Here is a 16776-nt window from a genome sequence, read left to right as displayed (position 1 = left end):
CCACGTGCTCTCATTGGCTGGTGTGTGCAGTATGCCCTTGCATCCCATGCAGGGAATGGCTTCCCTATTTTAGGATAGGTCCAAATTTAATAGGCAGGTAAGTGGTAAGCCCCAAGGCCCCTGTTCATATGTAAGTTTTAGTCCTAAATCCGGGCCCATATAACTTACCACGCCTGAGGTTTGGAGGGTCACATGGAACAAAATTCAGCCTCAAGGTATCTGTCCAACATATGGATCCTGTTCATTATTTATTTGGGTGTTTAAGAAACATTCAAATTAAGCTTGAAAAAAATTCCAAAGAGTAGTAACTTAGACAATATGGTTAGGATTAAGTTTCCCTCCACCACCCGATGAATGGATTCCCATCATTCTAGGGTTGGCGAATCCTCCTAGGGTTTAGTATTTCCCCCAAAATATTATCCGATACTCTCTCTCTTTGTGCATCTGAACCTGCCTCGATGAATGGATTTCCACCACAAATAAAATAGAAGAAGAGAATTGTCTGAAAGACAAAACATTAGATTCCACCACAGATGCATCCCAATCTAAGGAACCGGAAGAACAATTCAGAAAGGCCACTAATGGCTTACAATAAAAATAAGAAAAAACTGTTATACAATCTAGCTTGAAACTCCGGGCTAATAAAAGCACATCCTTAACGGCTTCAGCTTCCATCTCTGTAGCAGAATGGCTTCGACTATGCTTACATTTAACTGCAATGAAAGATCCATTATGGTTACGAATAATGACTCTCCTGCCACCAATAAATGAATCAGTTCTCCAAGCTCCATTTGTATATAGATATTAAAATGGGAACAAGGAAAATAATCCTCTTCAATTCCCTAAAACTTTGCAGTTCTGTAGTTTAGGGTGGAGATGTCGACACATTGCAGTTCGGACATCCAACGGTGCCAAGCTCAGAAAAAAAAATAAAAAATGGAAATCTATGAGCTCGGACCGTTGAATGTCCGAGCTGCATCGTGTCAAAATCTCCACCCCCAACTGCCGCACTGCACAGTTTAGGGAATCGGAGAGGATTAAAATCCCTTTCAAATAAGATCCCTAAATATACCTTGAACTGCTAAGAGAAAGGTTTGATTCCTCAGATAATGGAAAATGATAAGCAAATTTAACAGAAATATTGATATTATTCTTTGAGGGACAACCAAAACCATGAGTCATCTTGTAGAGATTCTTGTAGCCCTTGACTGCAGACTTTCCCCAACACTTTACCATAAAGGTTTGTCTTCAGATCACTCAGCTGCATAGGGAAGATTTTATGCTAAACATTAGGCCACTTTAAACTTGTAGAGGCCCAAAGGTGGGCCGAACCAAATTCCATTGATTAGGAAAGGAGGGGACAAGTTTAAACCAATAAAATATGATTGAGTTTCTCTGCACCCGTGGTGAAAAGAGAATCTCTACATCTACTTTCATCGCTAGAATCGGATTGTAACATGGAGGGTGATTTTGATTTCGTAATGATCATCCAAGATTCCAATCACATAATCACATCACAATGGGGAAGAGATTTCTCTTCTCCTCAGGTGAAGGAAAACTTAGTCAAACAAAATAAGCATTCTTTTGGTTAGGTTTAGTTGGAGAGCCAACAATAGCAAAGATGGAACAGAAAATTATATTAAAAAAAAAATATGGAAAGAGAACTAAAGGACCAAGTATCTTTGCACTCATGGTGAAGAGGGAATCTCTACATCTACTTCTAGTGATACCAAAGAATTGCATTAAGGAGGAGTAATTTCAGCTTGTCACATTACCACTTGGGAAGAGATTTCTCTACTCTGTCGGTGAAGGAAAACTTAGTCTAGGATTTAATGTCAAAGCGCAAGTTGAAAGGAAAAGAAGGGAAGGAGCCAGGATGAGTCATGGCTCCTGATTCATAACGGCTGGATCTGGGCCCCAACTCATCTTGGATGGACTTGGGCCTAGATATGCCAATTTTACGGGCAAAGTTAAGCTTGGACTTCATGCTTGGCCCAGCCCAACCCAATTCTGCCCAATCCATCTTTCCACATCCAGCCCACCCACATGAGAGATTTTCCATGGGTTTGATCCCTTGTTTCTCAAGGAAAATCAAATGTCTTGAAATCTAATGCTATGTTTTATATGCATTCTTAGAATGCATTTGGAAGCGATAAAAAAATGTAGTTTGTTACACGCTCACATTCTGAATTCCTAGAATGATATAAAAAATGGGCTTAGTTGTAGAACGTATCAAAAGTCCATTTTGAAAAAGAAAAAAAATGTTATTTGTTAGATTTCTGTTGCTCCAGAATACATTCTAGATCCATAATGCATTTAAGGCTGCGTTTGGTATGCATTCTTTGTCCATTTTGCATTTTCAAACAATAAAAACAACTATTTTTATCATCCAAGATGTAAAATAGACCTAGAATGCATTCCGAAATGCATATCAAACATAGCCCAAATATCAGTATCGATGAAGCAAGAACCATTAAAGGATTGAGCCGATCAAAGGAAGAATCATTAAAAATTGTAGTTGGATTAAAATCATGAAAGCTCGCAAGAGATTGGGCCCATCAAAGGAAGAAAACAGTGCATCACCGCATAAGGCAAAGATAATATGGGGAAGGGTGAGCTATCCAGAATTGACTCACCTGCTCCCTTGCCCCTTTTTCTAAAAGTTGAACCGCTTTCACCTACCCACTAGCATCTGGAATTTTTATCCGCTGTTGTAACTGAAGCGCTGCTGTGCGTATCGTGCGGTGCAGCAGCAGCCATGTGTGCACAGCGGGCTCCACTATGCACACATGGCCGTTGTTGCATCGCACGATGCGCACAGCAGCGCTTCAGTTACAGCAACGGATAAAGGTCCCTAGCATCTGTTGCCCTAAGGAAATTAATGGAAATAAATGTATATTTTCTTACATTTATTTATTTTTAATTTCTGATTTCCTTGATTGAATTGGCATTAAATCCCCATGGCGGCCTGTGAGTTGAGTGCAACATGATGACTGCTCAACCACATGCTGTAGAGGATCCAAATCCAGGCAGCATTCTTTTTATCTTATTAATTACTAATTATAAGAAATATTTGTTTGCAAGGTATTGATTACAAGGGGGCACTTGGGTCCTCTGTAGCGCGACACAGTGTGTAGCACATCAACCGATGGCCCACAATGCTTGGGCACGCAGCCCAAGGGGGTTTCTCGTAATGTCTTCATCATCTTTTTTTTTTTCTTCCTCCTTGGCCGTGTAGCCTGTGTTGTAATCTTCTCTCTTCAACTATAAACACAATAGAAAAAAAAAAATAATGAGATTTAAAATTTACTTTTCATACTTTCCTCTTTCCTCACGTTTACACTATAATTTGACTATGCTAACCAAGCGAGATTTAAGTATCAACTAAGATTCCACCAACTTAAAGGCATTGAGTAATATTGATAAGAAAATTTATCCAATAATCTTGTACTTAATTTGTGAATATAAGTAATTAATGCTACTATCTACTTAACTTTCTTTAAAATTTTACTTAAACTAATGGGATTTTTATTTAAAAAAAAAAGAAAAAAAGTATCGTTGCACCCATGGTGAAGAGAGAATCTCTACATCTACTTCCATTGATACCATTGAATTGCATTAAAGAGGAGTAATTTCAACTTGTCACATAACCACTTTAGAAGAGATTTCTCTACTCTGTCGGTGAAGGAAAACTCAGTCTAGGATTTAATGTCAAAGCGCATGTTGAAAGGAAAAGAAAGGAAGGAGCCAGGCTGAGTCATGGCTCCTGATTCATAACGGGTGGACCTGGGCTCCAACTCATCCTGGCTGGACTTGGCCCTAGATATGCCAATTTTACGGGTAAAGTTAAGCTTGGACTTCATGCTTGGCCCAGCCCAACCCAATTCTGCCCAATCGATCTTTCCACATCCACCCCACCCACATGAGAGATTTCCATGGGTTTGATCCCTTGTTTCTCAAGGAAAATCAAATGTCTTGAAATCTAATGCTATGTTTTGAATGGTTAGAATGCATTTTGAAGCGATAAAAATGTTGTTTGTGTAAAAAATGGGCTTAGTTGTAGAACGTATCAAAAGTCCGTTTCAAAAAAGAAAAAAAATGTTAATTGGTAGATTTCTGTTGCTCCAGAATACATGCTAGATCTATAATACATTCCAGGCTGTGATTAGTATGCATTCTTTGTCCATTTTGCATTCTCGAACAATTGAAGTAAGAGAAAATTACTTGGACACCACCTAGACTATGGCCATTTTATTTATTATTACCAATTTTTCAAACAATTACTTGACACCCCCTGAAATCTGACGGTGTTAGTCTACTATTAGTGTTTAAATGGAAATATCCATTTTACCCTCACCCCTAAACTGTAAATCATAAAAACACAGAAAAAACCTGCAACTGAAAATCCAAAACCTCGGTGTTGCACTTCTGCTGGCCATTCCGGCGGTTAGCCGCAGCGTTGTCCGACACTGGTGATGACCGTCCGTCAGGCGGTCAGTTTAGTTCTTCTCTCTATTACATTTTGGGTTATTTGGGGAAGGAAGGAAGGAAGGGAAGAGCAGAGAAGCAGAGAGAAGCGCAGAAGCTGGCTATTATCGATGGTTTGAAATAAAAAACTTCATTTCTGCAATCTCAATGAGATTAGCTAACAAATTTGTGCACTCATTTTGATGCCAAAAAAGAGCAATGTATGGATCCAAATAATGGATTCGACAGTGTGTTGGCGATTTACCATTTTGAGCTTTAAAGATGATCTCTATCTCTGGTTTTGAGAGCATCTCTCAGTGACGGATCTTTCAGCATGAATAAAGACAGGAAGAAATGCACGAATGCGAAAGGAGTTATTGAGCGCATTCGCCACTTAAGAGTTCCGAGAATCAGGAGTTCCATTCTCTGTATAGACTATGTATTGAAGATGAAACCTTCTCCCCTCTATTCCGAGTTCAGACGAATACAAGAAACATTTTAGAATATCAGGTGTGCGTACAGATGCATTTTTTGACGGTTTCGGTTACAGAATGAAAGAAATAACCGAAAGAAGAGCATGTTCAGTTTTTCACCTGAAAATCGATCAAGGAAAACTCCGATTTCATCATCTTCGCCGCCAAAAAGAGGCAAGACATAGCAATAAGCTTCAGTATCCACGGCTTTCCTTGCTGTAATGCCAAGATCCGTTAGATCTTTAATAAAAATCGAAAACAGAAACGGCAAAAATGTTCAAGAAGAGAGCATCAGATGATGCTCTCGAGATCGAAATCCTCCATTGTTCCTCTTATATGTTCAACTCTGAGATTCAAAAGCTTTGATTATGATGAACAAAGATGAAGATAACAAAGGAAGAAAACCATTTGCCTCGGAAGAAATAGAAAACGAATAGGTAGTATTGGAGTTTATGCCCTAATGATTTTTGAAGCAGCAGCGATACCGGGTTTTTTTTTGTTTTTTGGTTGCCGGAAGAAGAAGATGGAGGGGGTAAATCTGTCACTTCAGTAGTTTAAGCATTACAAAAAATTTCACCGATGACATCATCACTAAACTAACGGAAATGATTTACTTGAAAAAAATGGTAAACTATAGGGGGTGTTCAAATAATTATTTGAAAAACTAAGAATAATAAGTAAAATGGTCATAGCTTAAAGGGGTGTTCAAGTAATTTTTTCTAAAAACAATTATTTTTATCATCCAAGATGTAAAATAGATCTAAAATACATTTAAAAAATGCATACCAATCACAACTCAAATATCAGTATCGATGAAGCAAGAACCATTAAAGGATTGGGCCCATCAAAGCAATAATCATTAAAAATTGTAGTTGGATTAAAATTACGAAGCTCTCAAGAGATTGGGCCCATCAAAGGAAGAAAACAGTACATAACCGCATGATATGGGGAATAGCTATCGAGAATTGACTTACCTGCTCCCTTGCCCCTTTTTCTAAAAGTTGAACCGCTTTCACCTACCCATTAGCATCTGTTGCCCTAAGGAAATTAATGGAAATTAATGTGTATTTTCTCACATTTATTTCTTTTTATTTCTGATTTCTTTGTTTGAATTGGCATGAAATCCACACGGCAGGCTGTGAGTTGAGCGCAACGTGATGACTGTTCAACCACATACCGTAGAGGATCTAAATCCAGACAGCATTCTTTTATCTTATTAATTATTAATTATAAGAAATATTTGTTTGCAAGGTATTGATTACAAGGGGGGACTTGGGTCCTCTGTAGCGCAACACAGTGTGTAGCACATATCCAATGGGTTGCAATGTTTGGGTATGCAGTCCAACACTCCATTGGTGTGTTGGGCTGCGTGCCCAAGCATTGCGGGCCATCAACTGATGCGCTACACATTGTATAGCACTACAGAGGAGCCCCACGCTACAAGGGGGTTTCTCGTAATGTCTTCATTATCATTTTTCCCCTCCCTCCTTGGCTGTGTTGTAATTTTCTCTGTTCAACTATAAACACAATAGGGAAAAGAATAATGGGATTTGAAATTTACTTTTCATACTTCCTCTTTCCTCATGTTCACACTAGAATTTGACTCTGCTAACCAAGCGTGATTTAAGTATCAATTAAGATTTCACCAACTTAAAGGCGTAATATTGATAAGAAATTTTATCCAATAATCTTGTACTTAATTTGTGAATATAAGTAATTAATGCTACTTTCTACTTAACTTTCTTTTAAAATTTACTTTAACTAATGGGATTTTAACCACAAAAAAAAAAAAAACAAAAGAATCACGGGCACCACGTACCTATGTTCAGACACAGTCGCATACGAAATGACTGGTACATCCTCATGGAAAGGCAAAACGGATCAAAGAAACATTGATCATTTGCACAACTGTGTTTAAATACAGGTATATGCAGCACTGTATGATCGGTTAGTATACCTTTTCCCTTAACTAATATATACAGAAATCACGCTTGATTTGATTTATTAGGGTTTACAACTGCACTGAGCCTATTAGAATCCCTTTCAATTGCGCTTTTGTCAAATAAAGAAGACGACTATAGGATCGAATTCGTTTTCCATGGTGAACTGGTCATCTCATTCCTTCTGCCTGTGTCATGTGTATGGAAACGATAGGTCTCTATAAGGGGGGAACTACCCTACCTAACTAAAGAAGAAGAGTGCTTTTACATTTTGAAATTGACTGAGTCACGGGTCAAATTTACAATTTATACGATTTAATCAGTCTAAAGACGGAATGATAATTACTTGAGTACCAATTCCTAGGGTTCCTGGGCCTTGTTGTCGTTTTATACTTTAATGGATGAAGATGCAAAAGGAACTATCATCATAACTCATAAGGACTGAAATAATGTGAAATAAGCACGTGGGCTGCTTGAAACTCTATGAACAAAGTTTCAGCTTTTCAGGATTTGCTGTGAAAGTTCCAAGTATGATTGGATTCCCTTTGTTTGTAGGACTTTCTCCCAAAGACATTTTTGCTTTATGGCATCTCTTTTCCTTTTACCCAAGATTAAAATCAAAATAAAAAAATTTTTAGGTTCTAAGACCGCCAGTCCCCATCACAAGGTCTGATGAAACTATAGGCTTGGAGATGATGCCACGCGCACTGAATTAATTATATGTAATAATGAAGCTTCATATGAAGATGGAGCCATGGACCTGACAAGGACTCACGGTCGAGGTACACATGGTTTTAAGTATTGGTATCTGATTGCTTGTATCGAGCAATCTATATCAATTTTACCAATCTTAATATTTGTATCGGTACTGTATCAATAATATGACACAAAAAAAGGATAAATTGATTAAAAAATCTATTTTTAAAGAAGTATTAATGACAAATTTGTTTGATACGATCGATGCTTACTGATATCAATCCAATATCATATCAGTTTCTGAGTTGATTGATAAGTATTCCATCCTCTGTTATACTGTAGGATGTCCTGTGGCACAATTGAGATGAAATGTACCAGTGTGGCACACATCGTCTCTCTATTGTACCGTAAGATGTGCACTACGCACCCAGCAATATGGGTATAAGATTTTTATTGGTTCCGATACCGTGGGTACAGAAGTAACAGACCCAGATTTTTTTCGATAAAGTCTCCACCGTTATATATCTTAAAATTAAAAACAGCAAACGTGTTCAACCTCCTCCCCTCAGACTCCTACCTTTTATTTATTTTTTTTGTTTTCTTTCTCTTAATAAGCACATGATTCAACTGAAAAACAAAAAATCTAATTTCTTCTTTGCATCTCACTTTTTTTCTTTCCCGACCTTTTCTTTTTCTTCCTCTAAAGTTTTTTATGAAAAATTGTAAAGCTCGACCAATACTATAGTACCTTATCTGCAAATTTATGAACAATTAATACTATTGAATTGCACACCTTATCAAGAACTCTCTCTCTCTCTCTCTCTCTCTCTCTCTCTCTTTGTGTGCCTATATAATTGAGTGAGAGTCATTCATTTCCTGTGCTTATTGTAATTGTAGTGGATAGATAGAGGCAGAGTGGCAGAAGAGATCAATCAACGATGGCTTCCTCTTCGTCTTTCCTCATCTCTATGCTCTTGATCTATTCTTCCTTTGTATTGGGTATCTTTTCTGGTGTATCGGAGGCGGAATCTACTCCTCCTTTAGTGAAGGGTCTCTCATGGACTTTCTACAAGTCTAACTGTCCTAAATTTGAGAGCATCGTAAGATCCCAACTCAAGAAAGTTTTCAAGAAGGATATTGGCCAAGCTGCAGGCCTCCTCCGTCTTCACTTCCATGACTGCTTTGTTCAGGTTAGCTTTTTTTTTTTTTTCCTATTTTTTTATGATCTTATGATCGAGAATTTGTAGTAAATGAAGTTGTTGTTGGTAGGTAACGTTTCTTCTAGAGTTGTGATGATAATGGTCATGTGGGTACAACTGGATATCTGCAGGGATGTGATGGTTCGGTTTTGCTGGATGGATCTTCAAGTGGTCCGAGCGAGAAGGCAGCGCCACCAAACTTAAGCCTCAGGGCAAAGGCATTTCAGATCATCAACGATCTCCGTGCCCTCGTCCATAAGAAGTGCGGCCAAGTCGTCTCCTGTGCAGACATCGCTGCTGTTGCTGCCCGTGACTCCGTTTTCTTGGTAAACTATACTCCTCATACCTAAGGGTGCCAATCGGTTGGCTCCGGTATATTTTGGTAGGGGTGTAATTGCCCTCCGGGCCGAGTTCAGATCTGTTACCCACATGGGGACGGGTGGGGATAGATCTGAACCCTCCATGGGGTGTGGGACCCATGCCCTATGGAGGGGTCAGAAGTGTCTCTACCCGTCCCCATGTGGGTAGGTAATCGGCCCCACCCCCACCAATTTAAGGCCCCACACAGTTTTCGCCTGTATAGGTAACTGGACCTTGTAAGCCAAGGCATAGACATGTTTTTATTCGACGGATTGTTTTCAGTCTATAATTGGGTTTAAGGTAATTAGGCTAATCGGGTTATAATCTGGATTTAAACATACTATGATCGGATTAAGTAAGCTTCAAAAGGCTAATCGGTCTATGCTATTGATTATCGGCCAATCATAGTATTCGATCTATTCATAAACGACCGTCTCATACAACTATTTTGCACCAGACTGTATGATTATTAATCAGTTGGTGCTTAAACACAACACGTTTAATAATTACATGTCCTGAATTCAACCAGTTGGTTGCAAGAATGTTCCTACTACCGGTTCACAGGTAAAGAAATGGAATAAAAAAATATATTTTGAAAAATACTATTTAGGAGAGTATTTATGAACCATAAGGGAAAATGAATTATTTCATTTCTTTGACTGCAAGGCTAGGTAACAGGAATATTCCGGTAAATTGGGTAACACCAAAATTTTCTTTGTTGGTAGAGGTCGGGCTTACTAGTGTGGGCCAGCTTTTGAGGGATTTGGATCTTTTGCTGCCGTCTGCCCGTGTGGCCAGCGTGCAGCTTCACATAGGCAGGGGGTGATATGACTGCCCTACCCATTGTCCGAGCACCCTGTCTGGATAGGGTCCACACCCTGCCTGTGTGAGGCTGCACGCCGGATCGGCCGCACGGGCAGGCGGCAACATAAGATCCCGATCCACTGTTGAGTTTAAACATCCCTACTCACGCCCTTCTTACTTTATGTGCTTCTCTCTTGGGTGTGCAGTCCGGAGGACCCGAATACAAAGTGCCCCTAGGAAGGCGAGATGGTCTGAGCTTCGCAACAAGGGAAGCAACTTTAGCAAACCTGCCAGCGCCCAGCAGCAACACCACCACAATCCTCACCTCACTGGCTACCAAGAAGTTCGACGCCACCGATGTGGTGGCTCTCTCCGGTGGCCACACGATTGGCATCAGTCACTGCTCTTCCTTCACCAATCGCCTCTACCCTACACAGGACACAAACATGGATAAGACCTTCGCCAACAACCTTAAGAGCACCTGCCCAGCCTCCGATACCAACGCCACCACCGTCTTGGATATCCGATCCCCAGACCTGTTCGACAATAAGTACTACGTGGACCTCATGAACCGACAGGGACTCTTCACCTCCGACCAAGATCTGTACATGGACAGTAGGACCAAGGCTATCGTCACCAGCTTCGCTATTAACCAGACCTTGTTCTACGAGAAGTTCGTCTTTGCCATGATCAAGATGGGCCAACTTAATGTCTTGACGGGCACTCAAGGAGAAGTTCGTGCCAATTGCTCCGCTCACAACTCTGACACGTCCACCTTCCTGTCCACGTTGGTGGACGGCGATAGCGAGAAGAGCGCACAGTTTTAACTATAACCTTTTTCTTATCTTAATCCCTTAATATTAGAGATGAGGTGTACTACTAGTTCTTCTTCTTTTCTTTTTTAGGCTTTGATGTTTGACCATATCACTGTAAGTCCCACACGAATTTGTTAACTGAATAAAAGAGGTTTTTCTTCGGAAAATTATCTTTAGCTCAGCAATGCAGCAGTGTTAGGTGAGATGCCTACATGTGGTAGATCGGACATCAAACGATACAAGCTCATTGACAATATTGAGCTTGGACCGTTGGATGCCCATGCTTCCATGTGCCTCCCCAGTTCCCCAATACCAGCTCGGTATTCAATATGTATTTTATTATTTGTCGTATGTATATTATGACTGTACATTTTTGTTATGTATCTATACTTTATATTTTAAAGGGAAAATGAACTCTGTCTCGGAGCATAGTGTATGCTAGCGTCTACCTGAGTCTATCTCTCTCTCCTACTCTATGAAATGACATATTTGTCCCTCTGTTGTGGGAGGTGAGAGATAGACTCAGGGAACACTAGCGTATGCTACGCTTTCGCATAGAGAATTACTTTCCTATATTTGAAATCAATTAAGATTAGTATAATATAACACAAATAACTAGAAGGTAGGTATCAACGCAATGATAAGGTTGCTCCATTGCGACCTAGTAGTCGCGTACATTATGATACTTTCTAGACCCCACTGTGGCGTTTTGCAAGAGAAATAACTCAATATTATAGCCATAAGTACCACTTCACCAAACACCAGCCCAAACTGAAGAAACAAACGACTTCATTTTATTCATCTCATTCTAAAGCTACGGATGGACTTGCCCGGGCGTAATTCTAAATGGATCCATCATGGTTCATGGGTCTTGGTTCATGGGTCATCGTCAAACCCAACAGGCTTGTCAGTCTCTTTCATTTATTTATTTGCTTTTGTCAAAACAACTAAAAAGAGACCCAAATCTTACTTATGGGGTCATTTGATTAGTCCATTTTGGGGCTGCAATAGAATGGGTTCAAGAATTTAGGTTGGACTAGGAAATGCTCTACTTGAGCACGTACGCAACAAAGAACACTTAGCTGTTAGACCCTCCCAATCAAAACAAGTGATTGATGAGATCGAATAATAAGCATTAGTGTGACTGTGATGTTCATAGGCTTCAAATTCAAAGCTTCATAAAACCAGAGTGATAATAATTTGGAGTGAAACCAATTGCAAAGTATAAAATTTTGTTTTACCAAATAAAAGAAAACGATACAAATTAAAGGGCACACAACGTCAGACCCAGTCCTAATATGAATTCAAACAATCAAGTAACATAATAGAAGTGGGGTTGGGGGGTTGGGGGGAAAGAAAACGACACAAGACAAAAGCTGAAGGAAACAAGTACATTTCATTGTGATACAATGACAAATCTCATTTATTCCAGGCTTGGAGATTGATTCATTTCCCTCTTTTGTGGTGTTTGATTTTCCTTGACCTTTTTCTCTGTTTGGATGCCACAACTCTTGAAATGAACTCAGAACATCTGTTTCTTCTCCAAAATAATTGTTGTCCAACAACCAATCCAACTGTTAACCCAGAGCAGTATCCTGCCAAGACAAATTTCCAATCAAGTATTGAAAATGTTGAATCATCTTCTCGTTGGAACCCTGATGTTGGAGGTAATTCTCCATCTTCGGTTACTCCACACTTCCTTGACAAAGGCAGCCCACATAATCCTGCATTTCCCTCGTAGGAATCATTTGAAAAAGTGTTAAATTGGTTTCCTTGCGGAATACTTCCCATGAAGTTGTTATATGATAGATTCAAGACTGCAAGGAAGGTCAAACTTGTCAATTGCCTTGGGATTTCTCCTAAGAGTTTGTTTCTTGAAAGGTCTAGCGACTCAAGTTTGCTTAGATTCCCCAACGAAAATGGAATTTGACCTGTGAGGCTATTTCCAGACAAGTTGAGTACCATCAGTGCTTTCAAATTGCTCAAAGCATCTGGAATCTTTCCTTCAAAGTTGTTGTTGGATAGATCCACGACGATGAAGGTGGTTAAAATATATGGCATTTTCAACAATTGTCCCTTCTCTCTAATTACAAGTGTGTCATAATAGTAGGTAGAATAATTGAGACTTTGATATTGCATTTTGGATGTATCCTCATCAGACATCATCGCCTTCCAATGACAGAAGTATTGCAATGGTAAATTTCCGGTAAAATTATTGAAAGAGATGTCAATGACATGCAGGCTTGGGAAGAGAGAATTAGCTTGGGGGAGTTGAGCAATGGTACCACAAAATTTGTTAGACCTCATGACAAGAACTTGCAATTCAGAGAGATTTTCCAACCAATAGGGAAAGGTATCATTCAACTGGTTGTCCGCAATATCTAACACCGTGAGATTCTTGCAATTGCCCAGTGATCTTGGAACTTTTCCTTGAAGCATATTTTTGTTGAGTTTGAGTCTTTGTAGATTGCATCCTTTTCTGAAAGTAGGAGGAATGGATCCATGCAATTTGTTGCTCTCTAAATTTAGTACCCCCAAATTGCTACTGCCGAGGCATATTGGAATGGTTCCACTCAGTTGGTTATTGGACAAATCCAAAATATCAAGATCACTCGGATTGCAAACTGAGAAAGGGATTTTTCCAGTCAATTTATTGTCCGAAATTGAAATGAAGGTGGCTTTTGAGAGAACGGACGTGAGATTCCCTAAGATAGGAGATACAAACTCAGTTTGTGTTTGATTGAATGTTTGAGGGAAGCATGGAACTGTTGAGATACAGTCTTGCATCATGTTTGAGTGAAGATCAAATGCTTTAATGTTGAAGGAGTGATTGGGCAATGGCAATTCCAGACCTGTAAACAAGTTGTTAGAAAGGTTTAGGTATGTCAAACTCTTTTTCCATATCCATTTGGGTAGTGCACCATTAATTTTATTATTAGAGATATCTAAATAAGTCAATTCCTTCTGGTTCCTAAGGAAATCTGGGAATTTACTAATGTTGCAAGAAGTCATCCACAATTCTAGAATTTGAGCATCAAGAAAATTGTCCCCACTATCAGGGGAAAGATTTCCATCTTCCACTGTGTAGCCAAAGTCATTTCCTGAAAGGTCAAGCACCTGAAATGTTCCTTTGATTTTGGAAATTGATCTAATCAGGTCTTCTAGATCTCCTTTGAAGTGGTTGCCACTTAAATCAAAGTGCCGTTGACTGGAAAAGGAAGAAATGTTGTGAACAGGCTCATTTATGACTTCACTGAATTGGTTATCGGACAAGTACAAACGGATTGATGGGAGAAAAAACAAATAGGAGTGGATCGGCCCTTGGAGCAAATTTTCGTTCAAGTATAGTTCCTCAAGATCGGGAAAGCTCCTCCTGAAAGAGGAAGGAATTTGACCAATGAAACTATTGGATGAAAGATCCAACACGGTAAGGTGGGTAAGGTTTGCAAGAGAAGGTGGGATTGGTCCAGAGAAGTTGCAACCATAGAGAAATAATTCCTTCAAAAACTTGAGATTCCCAATTGAACTTGGCAACTTCCCTTGGAATTTCGTCTGGCTAGCATCTAGATATTCAAGTGCAGCACTATTGAGTTGAGGGAATTCAGGCAAATGACCCGAGAGGAGAGAATTTCCAGATAAGTCTATGAGCTTCAGATTAGGTTGAAGAAAAACATTGGTTGGAAAATCTCCATGGAATCCACAAGAACTGAGACTAAGGACAGTCAAAGAATTGAGGTTCATTAAAGAAATTAGTACCGTGGAAGAGAGATTCTGGTTGCCGTCAAGGTAGAGCTCCGAAAGGAAACGAAGGCTTGAGATGGATGCATCCAAGGGACCTGGAAGTGAACAATCCCTCATTGACAACACACGAAGGTTAGGTAGTGCATAAGATAAGTGACGACACCAATCCCTATTTTTTTGAGCTGACAAGTTCACCCAATCAAGACGTAGTTCTCTCAACATAGTTAGGTTTTGAACTAATGCTCCCAAATTAGGGCTTTCAAGATAAGATAACCCATAGTTGAAAGAGAGGTCAAGAAAAACCAACTTGGCCAGCTTTGAGATTTCAAATGGGATATGGCCCCCAAAAATGTTCCGATTAAGATCAAGAGAAACCAAATCAGTGAGTTGTGATATTTGTGATGGGATTTGTCCGGAAAAAGAGTTAACAGCGAGGTTGAGATGCATTAACCTTGAGAGTCTGTCAAACCCGGTTGGAACAAAGTAGTCAAAACCATTCGACGAGAGGTTGAGCATTTGAAGATGACGAAGATGGAAGAGAGTGCTATTGGAATGGATAGAGCCGAAGAGTGATGAATTAGAAAGGTCAAGCCCAACTACATGACCAATGGTGCCATCGCAGGTGATGCCTTCCCAGTAGCAGCAATCAGTATTTGGCTTCCAAGAGTTGAGACGGTGGTAGTTGTAATCTGGAGAGGCATGGTAGTGATTTTGCTTCAGTTGCAGCAAAGCAGATCTCTCGTCATGGAGACATAATTGAGGGGAAGGAGAAGGAGAAGAAAGGAAACAAGTTTGAAACAAAGACAGTAAGAAGAAAAGGAAACACCCAGACATATTTCTATGTATGTCTTCAAAGGGGAACAAAAGAAGGGACTCACGATTAAGTAGGGAGAAGGCTTGGTTGGTTAAGTGCTCGATGATTGATGAGAACCCTTAGACCTCACTGCTTCTTATTTATAGAAACAAGATGGTAGGTGTCTCCACTCTCCACTCCACAAGACTTTGATTTAAGTTCCTTGGAAGACATGATAGAAAATTACAAGTATGCCACTCTATTGTGTATAAAACGTAAAATTCACTTCATTAAACACATTTGCTCTGGCTGTATGTGTGTGATGAGGGATCTTTATTCGCTGCTGTAATTGGAGCGTTATTGTATGCATTATGCGGTGCAACAACGATCATGTGTGCACAGTGGGGCCCACAGCTGCACCACACGATGAGCACAACAACACTCCAGTTACAGTAGCAGATAAAAATTCGTGTGATGAGTGGGGATTTGGTAGGTAGTAGTAAAATCCACCTCAAAGGCCGGCCAAACCTGAATTGTTCCTTTTCCAAAAACACAATATTAATTGGGTGCACGTACGTCCTTTGTCCTCTGTCCAGGAGCATATCTTGCGCCCAGCCCAGACATATGGGGCTAGAAAGGAATGGGATTTTAGGCATTCAGGGGGTGGACTAGTCATTTCGTCCAATCCCATGTGTCTGGGCTCCGGTGCAAAAAACTTTATCCCATATTAATTTGACAATCAAAGCTCCAATTTGTGAGGAGTGAAGACTGGTGTGCTTCTTACTAAAAACAAGAAGAAGACTAGTGTGCTTCTTATACCACTTGCTCAAAAAGAAAAGTAGACAAAGATGTTTTTGTACCCCTTCACTAAGAGTGGGAAAGGTAGGAAGAGAGAAGCAGGACAAAGGAATGAAAGCGCGTCCAAGATCTCTGTTCTCTCTTTCTCCAAAAACGTGTTGTAGAGTAATTACCATAACATTTAACTAAAAGAAGATAGACGTCTCTTGGCTTTTGTTTCAATCCGTCCTCTAGACAAGGACTTGAAGACCAAAAAGAGAGCCAGCCGAGTCTCCTCCACTAATTAATGTGGTCTTTACCCCCTCCTCCCTAATAAAATAAAATATAAAAAAGTGGAAAAATGGTCTGAAGTGGGTTTGAGTGGATTTGGAAATTGAAAGAACCAAAGTTATGAACCCATGAAGCATGGAATTGTGCTTGCCTCACTTTACACTTTAGCCTTTAGGACCTAATAGGTTCAAGAGAACTATATATCTTGCAATCCCTTATTTTTGCTGGTTTGGCTTGGCAGGGATCTTGGATTGATGGATATATGTTTGGTGATCTATGTTAATTTGGAATTCACAATGAATAAAGTTTGGGGCACGAATTTTTGAAACTTGGGAATTCGATCAGTGAATTGATCCTGATTGATTTGGCCGATTCTGGCAAATTTGAATCGATGTTAGCACTGACCGATTCAATCCTTGA

At 39.7% G+C, this 16776-nt stretch overlaps 2 protein-coding genes and 1 long non-coding RNA gene across 3 annotated transcripts; 1 reads left to right on the top strand and 2 right to left on the bottom strand.

The window, feature by feature from the left end:
* Positions 1-4561: 4561 nt before the first annotated feature.
* On the bottom strand, positions 4562-5176 carry LOC122666752. The gene is made up of 3 exons (XR_006333713.1): positions 5061-5176; positions 4733-4932; positions 4562-4624 (listed from the first exon to the last, which is right to left on the bottom strand). It is a non-coding gene; the product is annotated as an uncharacterized LOC122666752 (long non-coding RNA).
* Positions 5177-8502: 3326 nt separating this feature from the next.
* Positions 8503-10818, top strand: LOC122666751 (peroxidase 12-like). The gene is made up of 3 exons (XM_043862814.1): positions 8503-8766; positions 8907-9101; positions 10146-10818. Exons 1-3 carry the CDS (start codon positions 8515-8517, stop codon positions 10764-10766), a joined length of 1068 nt encoding a protein of 355 aa, XP_043718749.1. The 5' UTR covers positions 8503-8514; the 3' UTR covers positions 10767-10818.
* Positions 10819-12131: 1313 nt separating this feature from the next.
* On the bottom strand, positions 12132-15351 carry LOC122666960 (receptor-like protein 33). The gene has a single exon (XM_043863093.1). It carries the CDS (start codon positions 15327-15329, stop codon positions 12201-12203), a length of 3129 nt encoding a protein of 1042 aa, XP_043719028.1. The 5' UTR covers positions 15330-15351; the 3' UTR covers positions 12132-12200.
* Between the last annotated feature and the right edge of the window lie 1425 nt (positions 15352-16776).

This window comes from Telopea speciosissima, chromosome 7 (assembly GCF_018873765.1).
Source record: "Telopea speciosissima isolate NSW1024214 ecotype Mountain lineage chromosome 7, Tspe_v1, whole genome shotgun sequence".
NCBI lineage: Eukaryota > Viridiplantae > Streptophyta > Magnoliopsida > Proteales > Proteaceae > Telopea > Telopea speciosissima.
The sequence above is the reverse complement of the archived record's forward strand: the minus strand, read 5'-3'. Positions and strand labels throughout refer to the sequence as shown.